Below are 13,757 nucleotides of genomic sequence, written 5' to 3' on the forward strand. Positions count from 1 at the left end.
GTTCATGCTGGTTGATGAACTATCATCTCCTCTAATTAAGAGTTTCTCTTGTTCAAATCGAACCTTTATCAATTTTGATGGTACCCACAGCTTATCTTCTCCTGTAGAAACAAAAGCAAAACCTCGTCCCCAAGTAATACATACCCTGGTTTCCATTCTGAGGTCAGCACATCCTTAAAGTATATAGGCTGATTTAATTCTGTAGTTTTTTCTATTATCCAATGTCTCTCTGCAGCTGTTGTTCCTTTTTCATTGGCATTCAGAAAATTCAAGTTAATAGAGCATTATGCAGTCTACTTCTGGGGTTTTTGTTACTCCTTTCTGTTTATTTAGCATATCCTTTAGAGTTCTGTTTGATCTTTCTATAACTGCTTGACCTGTAGGATTATGTGGTATACCTGTAATATGCTTTATATTGTAATAAGCAAAAAACTGTTTCATTTTAACAGAGACATATGATGGAGCATTGTCAGTTTTGATTTGTGCAGGTATACCCATGATGGCCATAACTTCTAGCAAATGAGTGATTACAGAATCAGCCTTTTCAGAACTCAAAGCAGTTGCCCATTGAAATCCTGATTAAGTATCGATGGTATGGTGTACATATTTCAGTTTTCCAAATTCTGCAAAGTGAAACACATCTATCTGCCAGATTTCATTCCTCTGAGTACCCTTTGGGTTACATCCTGCTGGTAATGGCGTTTGATTATAGAAGGAACAAGTAGGACATTTCTTTACTATTTCTTTGGCTTGTTGCCAGGTTATGGAAAAATCCTTTTTTAAACCTTTACTATTGACATGATGTTTTTTATGAAATTCTGAGGCCTCCAGCACATTTCCTATCAATAATTTATCAATCTCATCATTGCCTTGTGCTAAAGGGCCTGGCAGACCAGTATGAGATCGGATGTGAGTTATATATAAAGGATGACTCCTTTCCTGATTGTATCTTGTAATTGAATAAATAGTGAAGTCATTTCTGAAGCATCAGGGATAAATTCTGCAGTCTCAATATGTAATACCACTCTTTCAGCATACTGAGAGTCAGTTACTATGTTGAGAGGTTCTGAAAAATCCATTAATACCAACAGAATAGCATACAATTCTGATTTTTGCACTGAATTATAAGGACTTTGAACCACTTTCTTAAATTTTCTGATTTGTAACCTGCCTTTCCTTGTTTGTTGGCATCTGTATAAAATGTACAAACTCCAGATATGGGTTTTTGCCATACAATTCAAGGCAAGATCCAATCAGCTCTCTTTAAAAATCAATTCTTGCTTTTGGGATATTTGCTGTTAATTTCTCCCAAAAAATTACTGCAAGCTCTTTCCAAGGTTCACTTTCTGTCCATAATTTTTCAATGTCCTCCTTAGTTAAAGGTACGACAATTTCTGCTGGGTCTATTCCTGCTAATTGACGAAGTCTCAATTTTCCTTTCCAAATCAAGTCAGAGATTTTTTCCCCATAAGTTTTTAATTTTTTATTTGGTTTATTTGGTAAAAATATCCATTCCAATATAATATCTTCCTTCTGCATTAATATTCCAGTAGGGGAATGCCTAGAAGGTAAAATAACCAAAATGCAATCCAGCTTTGGATCAATATGATCCACGTGTTCTTCATGCACTTTCTTTTCTACCAAGGCCAATTCTTTCTCAGCTTCAGGTGATAATTCTCTTGGACTATTTAAGTCCTTGTCACCTTCTAAGGTTTTGAACAAATTAGTCAGTTCATCATTTTTTACCCCAACAATAGTTCGTAGATGAGAAATATCTCCAAATAATCTTTGAAAGTCATTAAGAGTCTGTAGTCTATCTCTCTTAATTTGCACCTTTTGGGGTCTAATTTTTTGTAGCTATATTTTATATCCTAAATAATTAATAGAATCTCCTCTTTGTGTCTTTTCAGGAGCAATTTGTAATCCCCAGCAAGGCAAAATTTTCTTACTTCTTCAAACATTATTTCTAAAGTATCTGCATTTGAGTCAGCTAGTAAAATATCGTCCATATAATGACAAATTATAGATTTAGGAAATTTTTTACGTATCACTTCCAATGGCTGTTGTACAAAATATTGACACAGAGTTGGGCTATTTAACATTCCCTGTGGGAGGACCCTCCATTGAAATCTTTTAACCGGTTGAGAATTATTATAAGTAGGCACCGTAAAAGCAAATCTTTCTTTGTCTTTTTCTTGTAAGGGTATTGAAAATAAACAGTCTTTTAAATCAATAACTATGAGAGCCATCCTTTTGGTAACAGAGTAGGCAAAGACATTCCAGATTGTAGAGAGTCCATGGCTGAATTACTTTGTTAATTGCTCTAAGGTCTGTTACCATTCTCCATTTACCAGATTTCTTTTTAATAACAAATACAGGAGAATTTCAAGGGCTGGTTGACTGTTCAATATGCTGAGCATTTAACTGTTCTTCTACCAGCTCTTCTAAAGCCTGGAGTTTCTCTGTTGTTAAAGGCCATTGCTGAACCCATACAGGCTTGTCTGTTAACCATTTTAAAGGTAGAGCTGTTGTAATTTTGGAAGATTATCAGTTGTTGTGCCCTGTTCTTGTATAATATGGATGGCTGGTGACCACTCAAAATAATGACTTCTAGTATTTCTCTCAGAAACATGTGCTAGTTTATGATTTGTTTCTGAGATTGGAGGGATTTTAATCTGAGTATTCCATTGTTGCAACAAGTCTCGACCCCACAGGTTCATAGCTATGTTAGCCACATATGGTTTTAATTTTCCTCTCTGTCCTTCTGGACCTATACATTCCAGCTATCTTGCACTCTGTTTCACCTGAGATAATGTCCCAATTCCTAACAGTTGAACGTTTACCTCCTGAAGAGGCCAAGCTGGATGCCAAAATTCTGGTGCAATTATGGTAACGTCCTCACCTGTGTCTACTAGACCAGACAACAAAACATCATTTATTTTTATCGTTAATTTTGGTCTTTGTTCATTAATAGAAGTTTGCCAAAAAATTTTCTTTATGTTTTCTCCTGAATTTTCTATTCTCTCTGTTTCATCATCCTGACAAGCATGATTTATTCCAATAGGCATTTGGTTATTTAATCGCTCAGAGCAGGGATTTCCTCTACAGCTGCAGGAAAGGTTTGAACTGGTTTTGCTATGGGGGCCTGCATGAGGCCCCTCCGGGAGTTTCCTGAAAACTGAGGCAAAGATTACCCTGTCTGTCCTTTGTTGATCTACATTCGTTGGTCCAGTCTTTTCCCTTACCACACCTTCTGCATACTCCAGAAGGAAGGGGCATTTTGTTGCCACTGTTCCTTGAAGAAACATTGCTTCTAGGAATGACCTGTTTACAGTCCCTTTTAAAATGTCCTTGCTTTCCACACCCAAAAAATCTAACACTCCTCAAACCTTTTGAAATTACTTCTCCTACCCACGTATCATCATGCTCATCAGCCTCAACATTAATTGTTTCTCTAATCCAATCTTCCAAAGGTGCAGATCTTGCCTTTAACGGCCTGATTATTCTTTTGCATGCTGCATTCGCATTCTCAAATGCCCAAGCTTCTATTATTACCTTACTAGCTTCTGATCCTGAGACCATTCTGTTTACTGTTGAAGCCAGTCTTTCTAAAAAACTGTGAAAGATTCTTTTGGGCCTTGCATAACCTTTGTGAATGACTCAGGTTTTTTTTCCTGGTTCCTCAACTCTGTCCCATGCATTCAAGGCTGCCATTCGACATAAAATTAGGGTTTGGACATCATATAAACATTGTGTTTGTACTGAAGCATATTGGCCTTCACCAATAAGCTGATCCTGACAAACTTGTATTCCTTTATCCCTCCATTGTTTTTCTACGTTTCTAGCTTCCTCCTTAAACCACGTTAGAAACTGAAGTCTCTGGCTGGGTTCCAGAACAGCTTGTGCAAGTTCCCACCAGTCCTGTGTATAATCCTATTATATGTTGACCAAGAGTTTAACATTTGCTTTACATATGGGGAATGCATGCCATAAGATACTATTGCCTCCTTAAACCTTTTAAAATCCATCAGTTCAATTGGAGCACAAATATTTTGTGTAGCCATTTGATCAGGCATCTGCTGTACGGTTACAGGATAAATTAAGGGTGACTGTGTGAAAACAGGCTTTCTTTCTGTAACTTTATGATCCAAATTTGAACCAACTTCACTGTTAATTTCTCCTGTCTGAATTTTTACAGGTTTAACAAGTTTTTCTAAAGCTGTCATCCTGGCACTTAAATCGACTATCTTTTTAAATAGTAAAATGAGGATAAGCATGGTAATAAACTGCATAATTCAATCAACATGAATCTTCTCATATAGTTGTTCCATTGTCAGACTGCCTAAAATTTCAAGCAAAACCCAATTTTCTTCCAATGTACACAGAAAACCCATTTTTTTTAAATGTGGAAAAAATTTGTCATTTAAATAGTTTCCTTTATGACTTACCAAATCTGCATAGAACAGTAGAAATCCGAGTGAATTTCAAAACAGTCACCTAGTGTCCTAGGTGTGAATCCAGAGAGAGAGAGAGAGAGACAGAGAGAGAGAGAAAGAAAGCAAAAGCGAAAGTGAAAGTGAAAGCAAAGGTGTAGCTGGGTAAGCTTAAATCCAGCCACTTGTTCCCTCTTGAGCCGAGTCAAGGCTTGGCTTTACAAGCAGGGGCCCTGTTTGGCAGGGCAGACCTGAGTTGTTTGTAGCACTGGCTTTAAACAAGCAGCTCACAGTCCGGCCTGAGGCCAAGCAGACCTGGCCCGGGGCTAGGGAGCCAGGTGCTCCGGCTAGGGAGCCGGCTGCTCGGGCTAGGGAGCAGGCCCCTAACAGTTTTTAATGGATTCTTGTCACGTTGGGCGCCAGATGTAGATGTAACCAATCATCTTATTAAAATAAGAAACACAGAGCCAATGTAAAAGAGAAAGCCGAGAGGTCAGAGCTCAGAGATAAAATCTTACCTCCTGCAGTGCTCCTAGCTTCCCTGAGAGAGAGCTACTTCCTGTTTGTCTGTGTTTAAATAGTCTTTCTGTTCTGCCTTCTCATTGGTTGTAAACCCAACCACATGACTACCTCGTCACTGCCTGTAAGTACCGCCCTCCAGGTTTTAAAGGCGTATGTCTCCAATACTGGCTGTATCCCTGAACACACAGAAATCTACCTAGCTCTTTTAACCATCACGCTCTTGCTATGGCTCTAATAGCTCTGACCCCAGGGCAACTTTATTTATTAACATAAAACTAAAATTACATTTCAGTACAAATAAAATATCACCATAGCTTAGGATTGTGTATATAGGGATAGTATGAAATCATCAAATCAGATAGCAGAAAGTTTGATCTCTTTATTTCTGAATGATTGAGAAGAATACATTGACTTTTTTGTTTTATTGTGTAGTAGACAAAGATGAGATAGGATGAGATAGGATAATGAGAGAACTAATCACTGACTTGATCCATGCATGATTTCCAGCTAGTAATGCTTTGTCAAAATGACAATAGAATGTCCTTAACATAATTGAAAGTGAGAATAATATTATAGAAAATTAATAGAAACTGGATTTTTTTTAGATCCAAAGCTCATTTTGATAAAACAATGTCTCCAGAAGATAATATACACTAAAGAGCATTCTTTCCCATCAAGTTTACATTAACAATAGAGCCCTTGTTACCTTCATGAAGACTTATAAGCCAAATCTCCACTGTTTTCATTTCTCTGAGAATTCTGACCTCTGAAGTTTCCACCAGAATGTCCTACTAATCTCTGAATTCTTATTATTTTACAGTTTTATATTCTCCAACTTTCATCCTGTAAATAAAGCCCTTGATATTGAGAGGGTATAAGGTTTATCATAACAAGGCCTCCACTTCTTGATATCAGTGATCTGTATTTGTTACCTTTAACACTGACAAAACACTTGAAATAGCAATTTAATGAAGTAATTGCTATTTTGCCCCTATGGCTTCCTGATATAGTCAATCATGTTGGGGAAGAGACGGTGGCAGCACCTTGAGGCAGATGATCACAATGCATTTGTGGTTAAGAAACAGAGGGAGATAAATGCATTCTTTCACCATGCTTACCCCTCCTTTTGATTTTGCATGTGTCTTAGACATTGTTCTATTGTTGTAAATAGTTACCATGATCACTGCAATTCTTATACAAGAAAACATTTAGTGGGGGCTTGCTTACAGTTTCAGAGGTTTATTTCAACATTATCATGGCAATTAGAATGGTAGCATGCATTCAGACTTAGTGCTAGAGATGTATCTGAGAGCTCTACATCCAGATCCTCAGGAAACAGAGAGCCACTGAGCCTGCCTTAGGACTTTGAAACCTTAAAGCCCATCCTCATTAATACATTTCATCTAACAAAGCCATACTTCCTAATCTCTTTCAAATAGTGCCACTCCCTGATAACTAATCATTTAACTATATGACCCTGTGGTGGGCACTCTCAACAAACACTGCATTCCATTTCCTGGCCCCATGAGCTTTTAGCAATATCATAATTCAAAATTGTTTTTCAGTCCCCACTTACAGTTTCACATTCTCAAAACTGCTTAAAATTCTGAAATTCAAAGTCTCTGAGACTCATGTCATTTTTCTAATTTTAGTTCCCCCATCAAATCAAAACACACAATGGCACAGAATATACGTTACCACTCAAAAGGGTGGGGATGAAACATAATGAGGAAATACTAGACCAAAGCACAACAGAAGAGCAGCAGAGCAAATTCTAAATTCTACATCTCCATATCTGATATCAAAGGACTTCTCAGCTTTCCAACACCTTTCGGCTTTTTTTTTTTTTGTCTGAAACACACTTCCTTTTCTGGGGTAGTTCCATACCCAGTCTTTAGCTCTTGGTGTCAGGTATCCCACAACTCTGATATCTCCAACATCTTGGAGTCTTCAATACAATCTAGGCCTGGCTTTCATAGCTTCATGCAATGACACTTCTGAGCCTCTAGGCAGGCACACCACTGACACATCGCTGGCCTCAGGGCTCTCCTAACCACAGTGTGAGAATCCACATTTTCCTTATACTCTTGATTCTAAAGCCAGAACATGTGGCCAAAGCTGTCAAGTTCTTCTGGTTGCTGGGCCTAAAATGTGGCCCCGTTGCTCAAATAAATTTTCAATACCTTAAAAGTTTTTTTAGAGTTTCCTCAATAATTTTCTTTAATAATTTTCACAAGTTGGAAATTTAGCTGGGTGGCTTCTTTCCCTGAAGTCACCATTCCTTTCATTCCACTTAGCATCAGCTTCTTCTCTAAAATTTTTATTTCCTTGAGCATTGGTCTTAGTTCCATTGTATTTCCTGGTGCTCCTTTTCACCTCAAACATTACTTTGTATATATTTCCTTTCTCAGCTTTTTCCTTTCATTACAGATCTGCATAAGTGCAGCTACAATGACTGATTGTATGACACAGCCAATACTAGGCTGTCTCAAAAATCCCCTTTGTCAACACCATTAATATAAACCTTTTCAATTTAGCCTCAGACAATTTTTTTTTCAGATAAGGGCAAAAAGTATCCACATTCTTAGCCAAAATATCACAAGGATGTCTAGGCCACTTATTAATATTCCTCTCCTCTGAAACTTCTTGAGATGGGCTATTATTATTTACATTGATCTCAGCACAATTGCCTACCATGTTTCTAATAGTATAGCTCATTAAAACTATTTAAGACATTCATCTACTTTATTCATTCAAAATCCAAAATCCACATCTGGCAACAAAAAACATGATCAAGCCTTTCACAGCAATGTCCTGTTTTAGTGAACATTCTATTGCAGTGAAAAGACACTATGATCGAAGCAAGTCTTATAAAAGAAAACAATTAATTTGGAACTTACTTAAAGTTTTAGAGGTTTAGTCCCTTATCGTCATGTTGAGGGAGAATAGCAACATACAGGCAGACACAATGCTGGAGAAGTAGCTGCCGTGGTGATATATTGTATACCCTAATAAACTTGCCTGAGGATCAGAGGACAGAGCCAGCCACTAGATTAGACAGAGAGGTCAGGCAGTGGTGGTACACACCTTTAATCCCAGCCTTTGAGATCTCATGCCATTGCTTGGGAAGCACACACACTGAACTAGCCTACCCCAGTAATCAGATTGGTGAATACCCTATCATCACAGAGCCTTCATCCAATAACTGATGGAAGCAGATATAGAGATTCACAGCCAAGCAACAGGCTGAGCTCCAGGAATCCAGTTGAAGAGAGGAAAGAGGAATTATATGAGCTAGGGGCATCAAGATCTTGATGGGGAAATCTACAGAAGACGATCAAACCAAGCTAGTGGGAACTCACAACTTTAGACCAACAACTGTGGAGCCTGCATTGGACTGGACTAGACCCTCTACATAAGTGAGACATTTGTGTAGCTAGGTCTGTTTAAGGGGCCCCTGGCTGTTGTATCAGGATCTGTTCCTGGTGCATGAGCTGACTTTTTAGAGCCCATTACTTATGGTGGGATACCTTGCACAGCCTTGATGCAGGGTAAGGGGCTTGGAACTGCCTCAATTGAATGTACCAGACTTTGCTGACTTCCCATAGGAGGCCTTACCTTCTTGGAGGAGGGGGTGGTGGTGGGTTGGGAGAGGGGTTCAGGGGGAGCAGGAAGAGGGATGAGAGGGGAACATGTGGTTGGTATGTAAAATGAATAAAAGAATTCTCAATAAAAAAAAGAAATTAAGTTGATGTGCAATCAACCATAATCTTGTACAGAGAGCAGTTGGAGCTGAGTCAAGCATAGTAGGGACATTTCCTTATGCAATTTTGCTTGTCATCAAGTGTCACACAGAGGTTTTAGGAAACCATACATTGCTGATGGGTTTGGTTATTGACAGTGGTTTTGAGGATCCCAGGGTGCACCCTAGAATGATGAGTCCCTTTGTATTTTGTTTGGATAAAGAGGGGTAAGTGATTTGTCTCAGTATGTGTGAGGCTAATGTAGGATAGGATAATAGGGGAGATGGACATCGCTTCCATTCATAACTCAGACTGATGACTTTGTCAGAGTGACTATAAAACATTGTTAATATAATTGAAAGAGACAATACATTAAAAGTATTATATTTTTCTAGAAATTAAAACTAAATTATATGTAAAAGAGATATTTTTTCTGATAAAATATAGAATGTCCAAAGAAATTTCATATATGGTAAAGAAAGTCTTTTGTAATTAGGACACCAATAAATACACCAAAGGAAATCTTTAATAGAAAAGTGATTTCTTCTGCAATTATAGTCAGTTCCATATGCTTCACTAGACAGTGATGGGAACATTCACATGCACATAGTTATAGGTAATGCTTTTCTGGCCTGCAGATTGGCTGACAGATATACATGAATTACTGTTATGTTAACTGTTCCCATGGAGAAAAGAACAAAAAAATATTTACTCAAACCAGATAGATGCCAGGCAGTGGTGGTACAAGCCTTTAATCTTAGCACTTGGGAGGTGGAGCCAGATGGATCTCTGCAAGTTCAAGGCCAGCCTACTCTACAGAGTGAGATCCAGGACAAGCACCGAAACTACACAGAGAAACCCTCTCTTGAAAAACAAAACAAACAAACAAAAAACCAACCAAACAAAAGATAGACAACCAAAGAAAGACCAAAGTAATTCCACCATAGTCCACTGTGATGAACCAGTGGGTTTATTGGGATTACTTATTTACAGGAGCACAGAGGAGTCAAACTTGCTATAGCCCAGAAAGCTCTCATTCACCATAGCTGTAGTTCTAAAGCTGTAGTTTCACATGTAGTTTGCATGCAGTTTCACAGATAAGCGAACATTGCTCAGGCACCCAGAGTACTCAGAGCATCTCCTCACCCTAGAAATTATTTAACACTTTTGTAATTTGGGGGTACTCTTTTTGAATTCTTTAGGCAGTGGTACTCAACTTTCTTTTTTCAGTTTTTTGAGACAGGGTTTCTCTGTGTAGCTTTGTGCCTTTCCTGGAACTCACTCTGTAGCCCAGGCTGGCCTTGAACTCACAGAGATCTGCCTGCCTCTGCCTCCAGAGTACTGGGATTAAAGGTGTGTGCCACCATTGCCCAGTACTCAACTTTCTTAATGCTACAGTTTCTGATGTGGTGACCCACAACCATAAAATTATTTTGTTGCTATTTCATAAGTGTAATTTTGCTAATTTTATGAATAATAATGTAAATATATGATAAGCAGAATATTTGATATGCAATCCCTGTGAAAGTGTCATTGGATCCCACACACACACTGCAATGGTTAATGAACTCTAGGTTAAGGAGCACTGCTAATGATCTTGTAAGGTTATTTAATTCCTCAGGTTCATCAGCCTGCCATACCTCAACTGTAAGTAATGTTTCTATTTATAAGAAACTGCAGAAAAAGAGTCACAAAATTTCTGTCTCTAGTCCAGCGTCCTTCTGATAATACCCTCAACCAAAGGGCTATTATTTATCTTTTATAACTTGGCTCATATAATCTTTCTGCATATTTGTTTTTGCTTTAAGCATTTGACACTGCTTTAAGGATTCATTACTGCTTTAAGGATTGAGCTGAATCTCCAGAATGCTCTGTTTCTAATGTGTCGGTTTCCCTAATGTTTGTCTCGCTACTAGAATGACTGTCTTGGAAACTATATGTGAATTTACCTTTATAGCTCATATGCCTTCTCCATTTGTTTATTTATTTTCATACTTTTGCAAATGATTACAATAAGGAGTTATCAAATGACTAAATATAGAATCTTACCCTGAAAATGACCAATCCTTTCAGAAAATTATATTGCTCAAATGAAAACAACTTTATCACAAAAGAAGATACTTGTATGTGGTGGTATTGTGTTCCCCCAAAATATTGTGTACTCTAATAAATTTATCTGGGGTCAGAGAACAGACAGCCACTAGATACAAAGGCTAGAAAATGGTGGCACTCACACCTTTAATCCTAGCATTCCAGAGATAGAAATCCCTCTGGATCTCTGTGAGTTCAAGGCCACATTGGAAATAGCCAAGCATGGTGACACGCCTTTAATCCCAGAAAGCCTGCCTTTAATTCCAGGGAGTGGTGGTAGAAAACAGAAAGATATATAAGGCGTGAGGACCAGAAACTAGATGATTTTGGCTGGTTAAGCATTCAGGCTTTTGAGCAGTAATTCAGCGGAGACCCATTCCGGATGAGGACTCAGAGGCCTCCAGTCTGAAGAGAAAAGACCAGCTGAGGATCTGGCGAGGTGAGATAGCTGTGGCTTGTTCTGTCTCTCTGATCTACCAGCATTGACCCTGATAACTGGCCTCGGGTTTGATTTTATTAATAAGAACTTTTAAGATTTCTGCTACACTTGTACTGTGGCTTTATATGTTAGTCTCATATAATCTATTTTTTCTGAACATAGAAAAAAATCAGCCTTAATCTGAGTGTCTATTTACTAGGGGAAATATGAATATCTACCCTTATCTTTCTAAAGTCAAAAATGGCAAAATTTGCTTGTAACTCATGAGGCACTTATATCACTGACAGATACTTTAAAGTGTTCAGTGAAATGAAAACCCTAAGCGGAGATTTTGCTGCAACCTCTTCAGAGCACACTTGACATCCGTGTTCTTCAGGCTGTAGATCACAGGATTAAACACTGGAGCTAACACAGTGTAGACCACAGAAAAAAGCCTGTCTGTAACTGATGGTATGTGGGAGGGTAGCTTCACATAGAAGAAGCAAGCAGTAGCAGTGAAAACAGTGAAAACAGTGAGGTGGGGGATGCACGTGGAAAATGCTTTGGACTGACCTTTAGAAGTAGGAATCTTAAGCACGGTGGAGAAAACGTAAAAGTAAGAGATCACCACACAGATAAACCAAAATACACCCACACAAACACCAATTCCAAGACTTGAATAAATGACCACAAGTGTTTTGGAGCATGAAATCCTTAGCAATGAGGGAATATCACAAAAAATCTGCGGAATCATGTTGGAACCACAGAAGGGCATGGAAAATGTGCCAGCTGTATATATGACTCCAATTATTACCCCAATAGCCCAGGAAACACCTGCCATAAGGACACAGGTGCCACCATTCATAATGGCATCATAGTGCAGAGGGCTGCAAATGGCAACATAGCGGTCATAGGACATGTCAGTCAGGACAAACACTTCTCCTGCTGCAAATGAAGTCATTAAAAATACCTGGAAGACACAACCAAGAGTAGAAATGGAATTGTTGTGAGTTAGGCTATTGACAAAGAAATTTGGAATAGGAATAGACACAAAAAGGGTATCCAGCAAAGACAAATTCTTCAAGAAGAAGTACATGGGTGTTTGAAGCTGCAGATCAAAGGTGGTGAGAGTGATGATGATCAGGTTACTTATTACAGCTGCCATGTACATCACTAGGAAGAGCACTCCACATAAAGTCTGTAGCTCATGGATGCCAGAGAACCCCATGAGGATGAATCCAGTTATTGCAGTGACATTGGGCATACTGGATTCTTTTCAGGCTCTTCAAGAGTAAAGAAAAAAATGATTAAAAATTGGCATCACACAAATGATAATACTGACATATAGAAATGCTCAGTGGAAAGGAGTCAAGATACCACACTTAAGGCACAAATACATTTCCAAAAAGTCATTTCTTTCTCCTTGCCTCTCATAATCTTACCTTCTCTCTCTCTCTCTCTCTCTCTCTCTCTCTCTCTCTCTCTCTCTCTCTCTCTCTCTCTCTCTCTCTCTCTCTGTATTCTTTGTATTCTCTCAGTGTGTCTGTCTTTCCATTCTTCTCCCTTCTCTTGCTCACTTCTCTCTGACTTTCTTCCCTCCTCTCCCTGTCTCTCTGTTTCTGTCTCTGTCTCTGTCTCTGTGTGTGTGTGTGTGTGTCTCTCTCTGTTTCTCTCTCTCCTTTGATTGTCCTTAAGGCTCTCTATATGCTAACCACATTCTATAATTGAGCTATAGAATCTTAACTCCTCACCATTTTAAAATAAAGTCTGAGTAGCATGAGCAATGTGTGATAAAATTAGCCTTATTTTTAAGTAAGTAGTCATAATTAGTCTAGGAAGAACTTTTGTGGTTTGGAGAGGTCTTGTTTCCATTTAAGTGTTAATTTGTTTTTTTTTTATGAATACTGAGTCTATTTTAGCAAGCTATAAGAAATAATTTTGAATGTTAGAACAATAGAGGCATGATAGATTGATATAAAGATATGTCTAAATATATTTCAATATGGTAAGTACACGTGCATGAAGAGATCACATTACCACATATAATACAAAATTACTGTGCACTAGTACACAGTAATAAGCAAAGGAAAATGCAGAAAAATAAAATACATAAAAGCTAAAAACAAAATGTGGGGTTTCACTTAGCTCTGCAACCACAACCTTGCATTTGTATTAGATAGCTATCAGTTTGGGTAATAGAAATTGGATAAATTTGTTGAGCATTTCTGTCAACTTTTCTCTTAACAGTCTTCATCAATAATTCTTAAGAAAATAATAATGGGGTTTTAGATACTAATTTACCTAAAACCACAGCAAATGCCCAATGAAAAGCTAATGGCAAGAGAAAAGCTTTACATCTCTCCAATAGTTTCCTTTGCATTTGATTTTCTTAAACTTAAAGACAAATTGTTGCTCAACTTGGAGGATAAGCATGGTGTTTTTCTCAAGCCAGTATAATCTCTTTTTAAGGATGAAAAAAATAACCAGGATATGTAGCAGGAATCTTAAAAGTTCTTATTAATAAAATCAAACCTGAGGCCAGTTATTGGG

At 38.1% G+C, this 13,757-nt stretch overlaps 1 protein-coding gene across 1 annotated transcript; it reads right to left on the reverse strand.

Annotated features, from left to right (window-relative positions):
- Positions 1-11,529: 11,529 nt before the first annotated feature.
- On the reverse strand, positions 11,530-12,471 carry LOC114687765 (olfactory receptor 14A2-like). The gene has a single exon (XM_028862397.1). The coding sequence runs from the start codon at positions 12,469-12,471 to the stop codon at positions 11,530-11,532; it is 942 nt and encodes a 313-aa protein (XP_028718230.1).
- Positions 12,472-13,757: the final 1,286 nt, after the last annotated feature.

This window comes from Peromyscus leucopus, chromosome 1 (genome assembly GCF_004664715.2).
Source record: "Peromyscus leucopus breed LL Stock chromosome 1, UCI_PerLeu_2.1, whole genome shotgun sequence".
NCBI lineage: Eukaryota > Metazoa > Chordata > Mammalia > Rodentia > Cricetidae > Peromyscus > Peromyscus leucopus.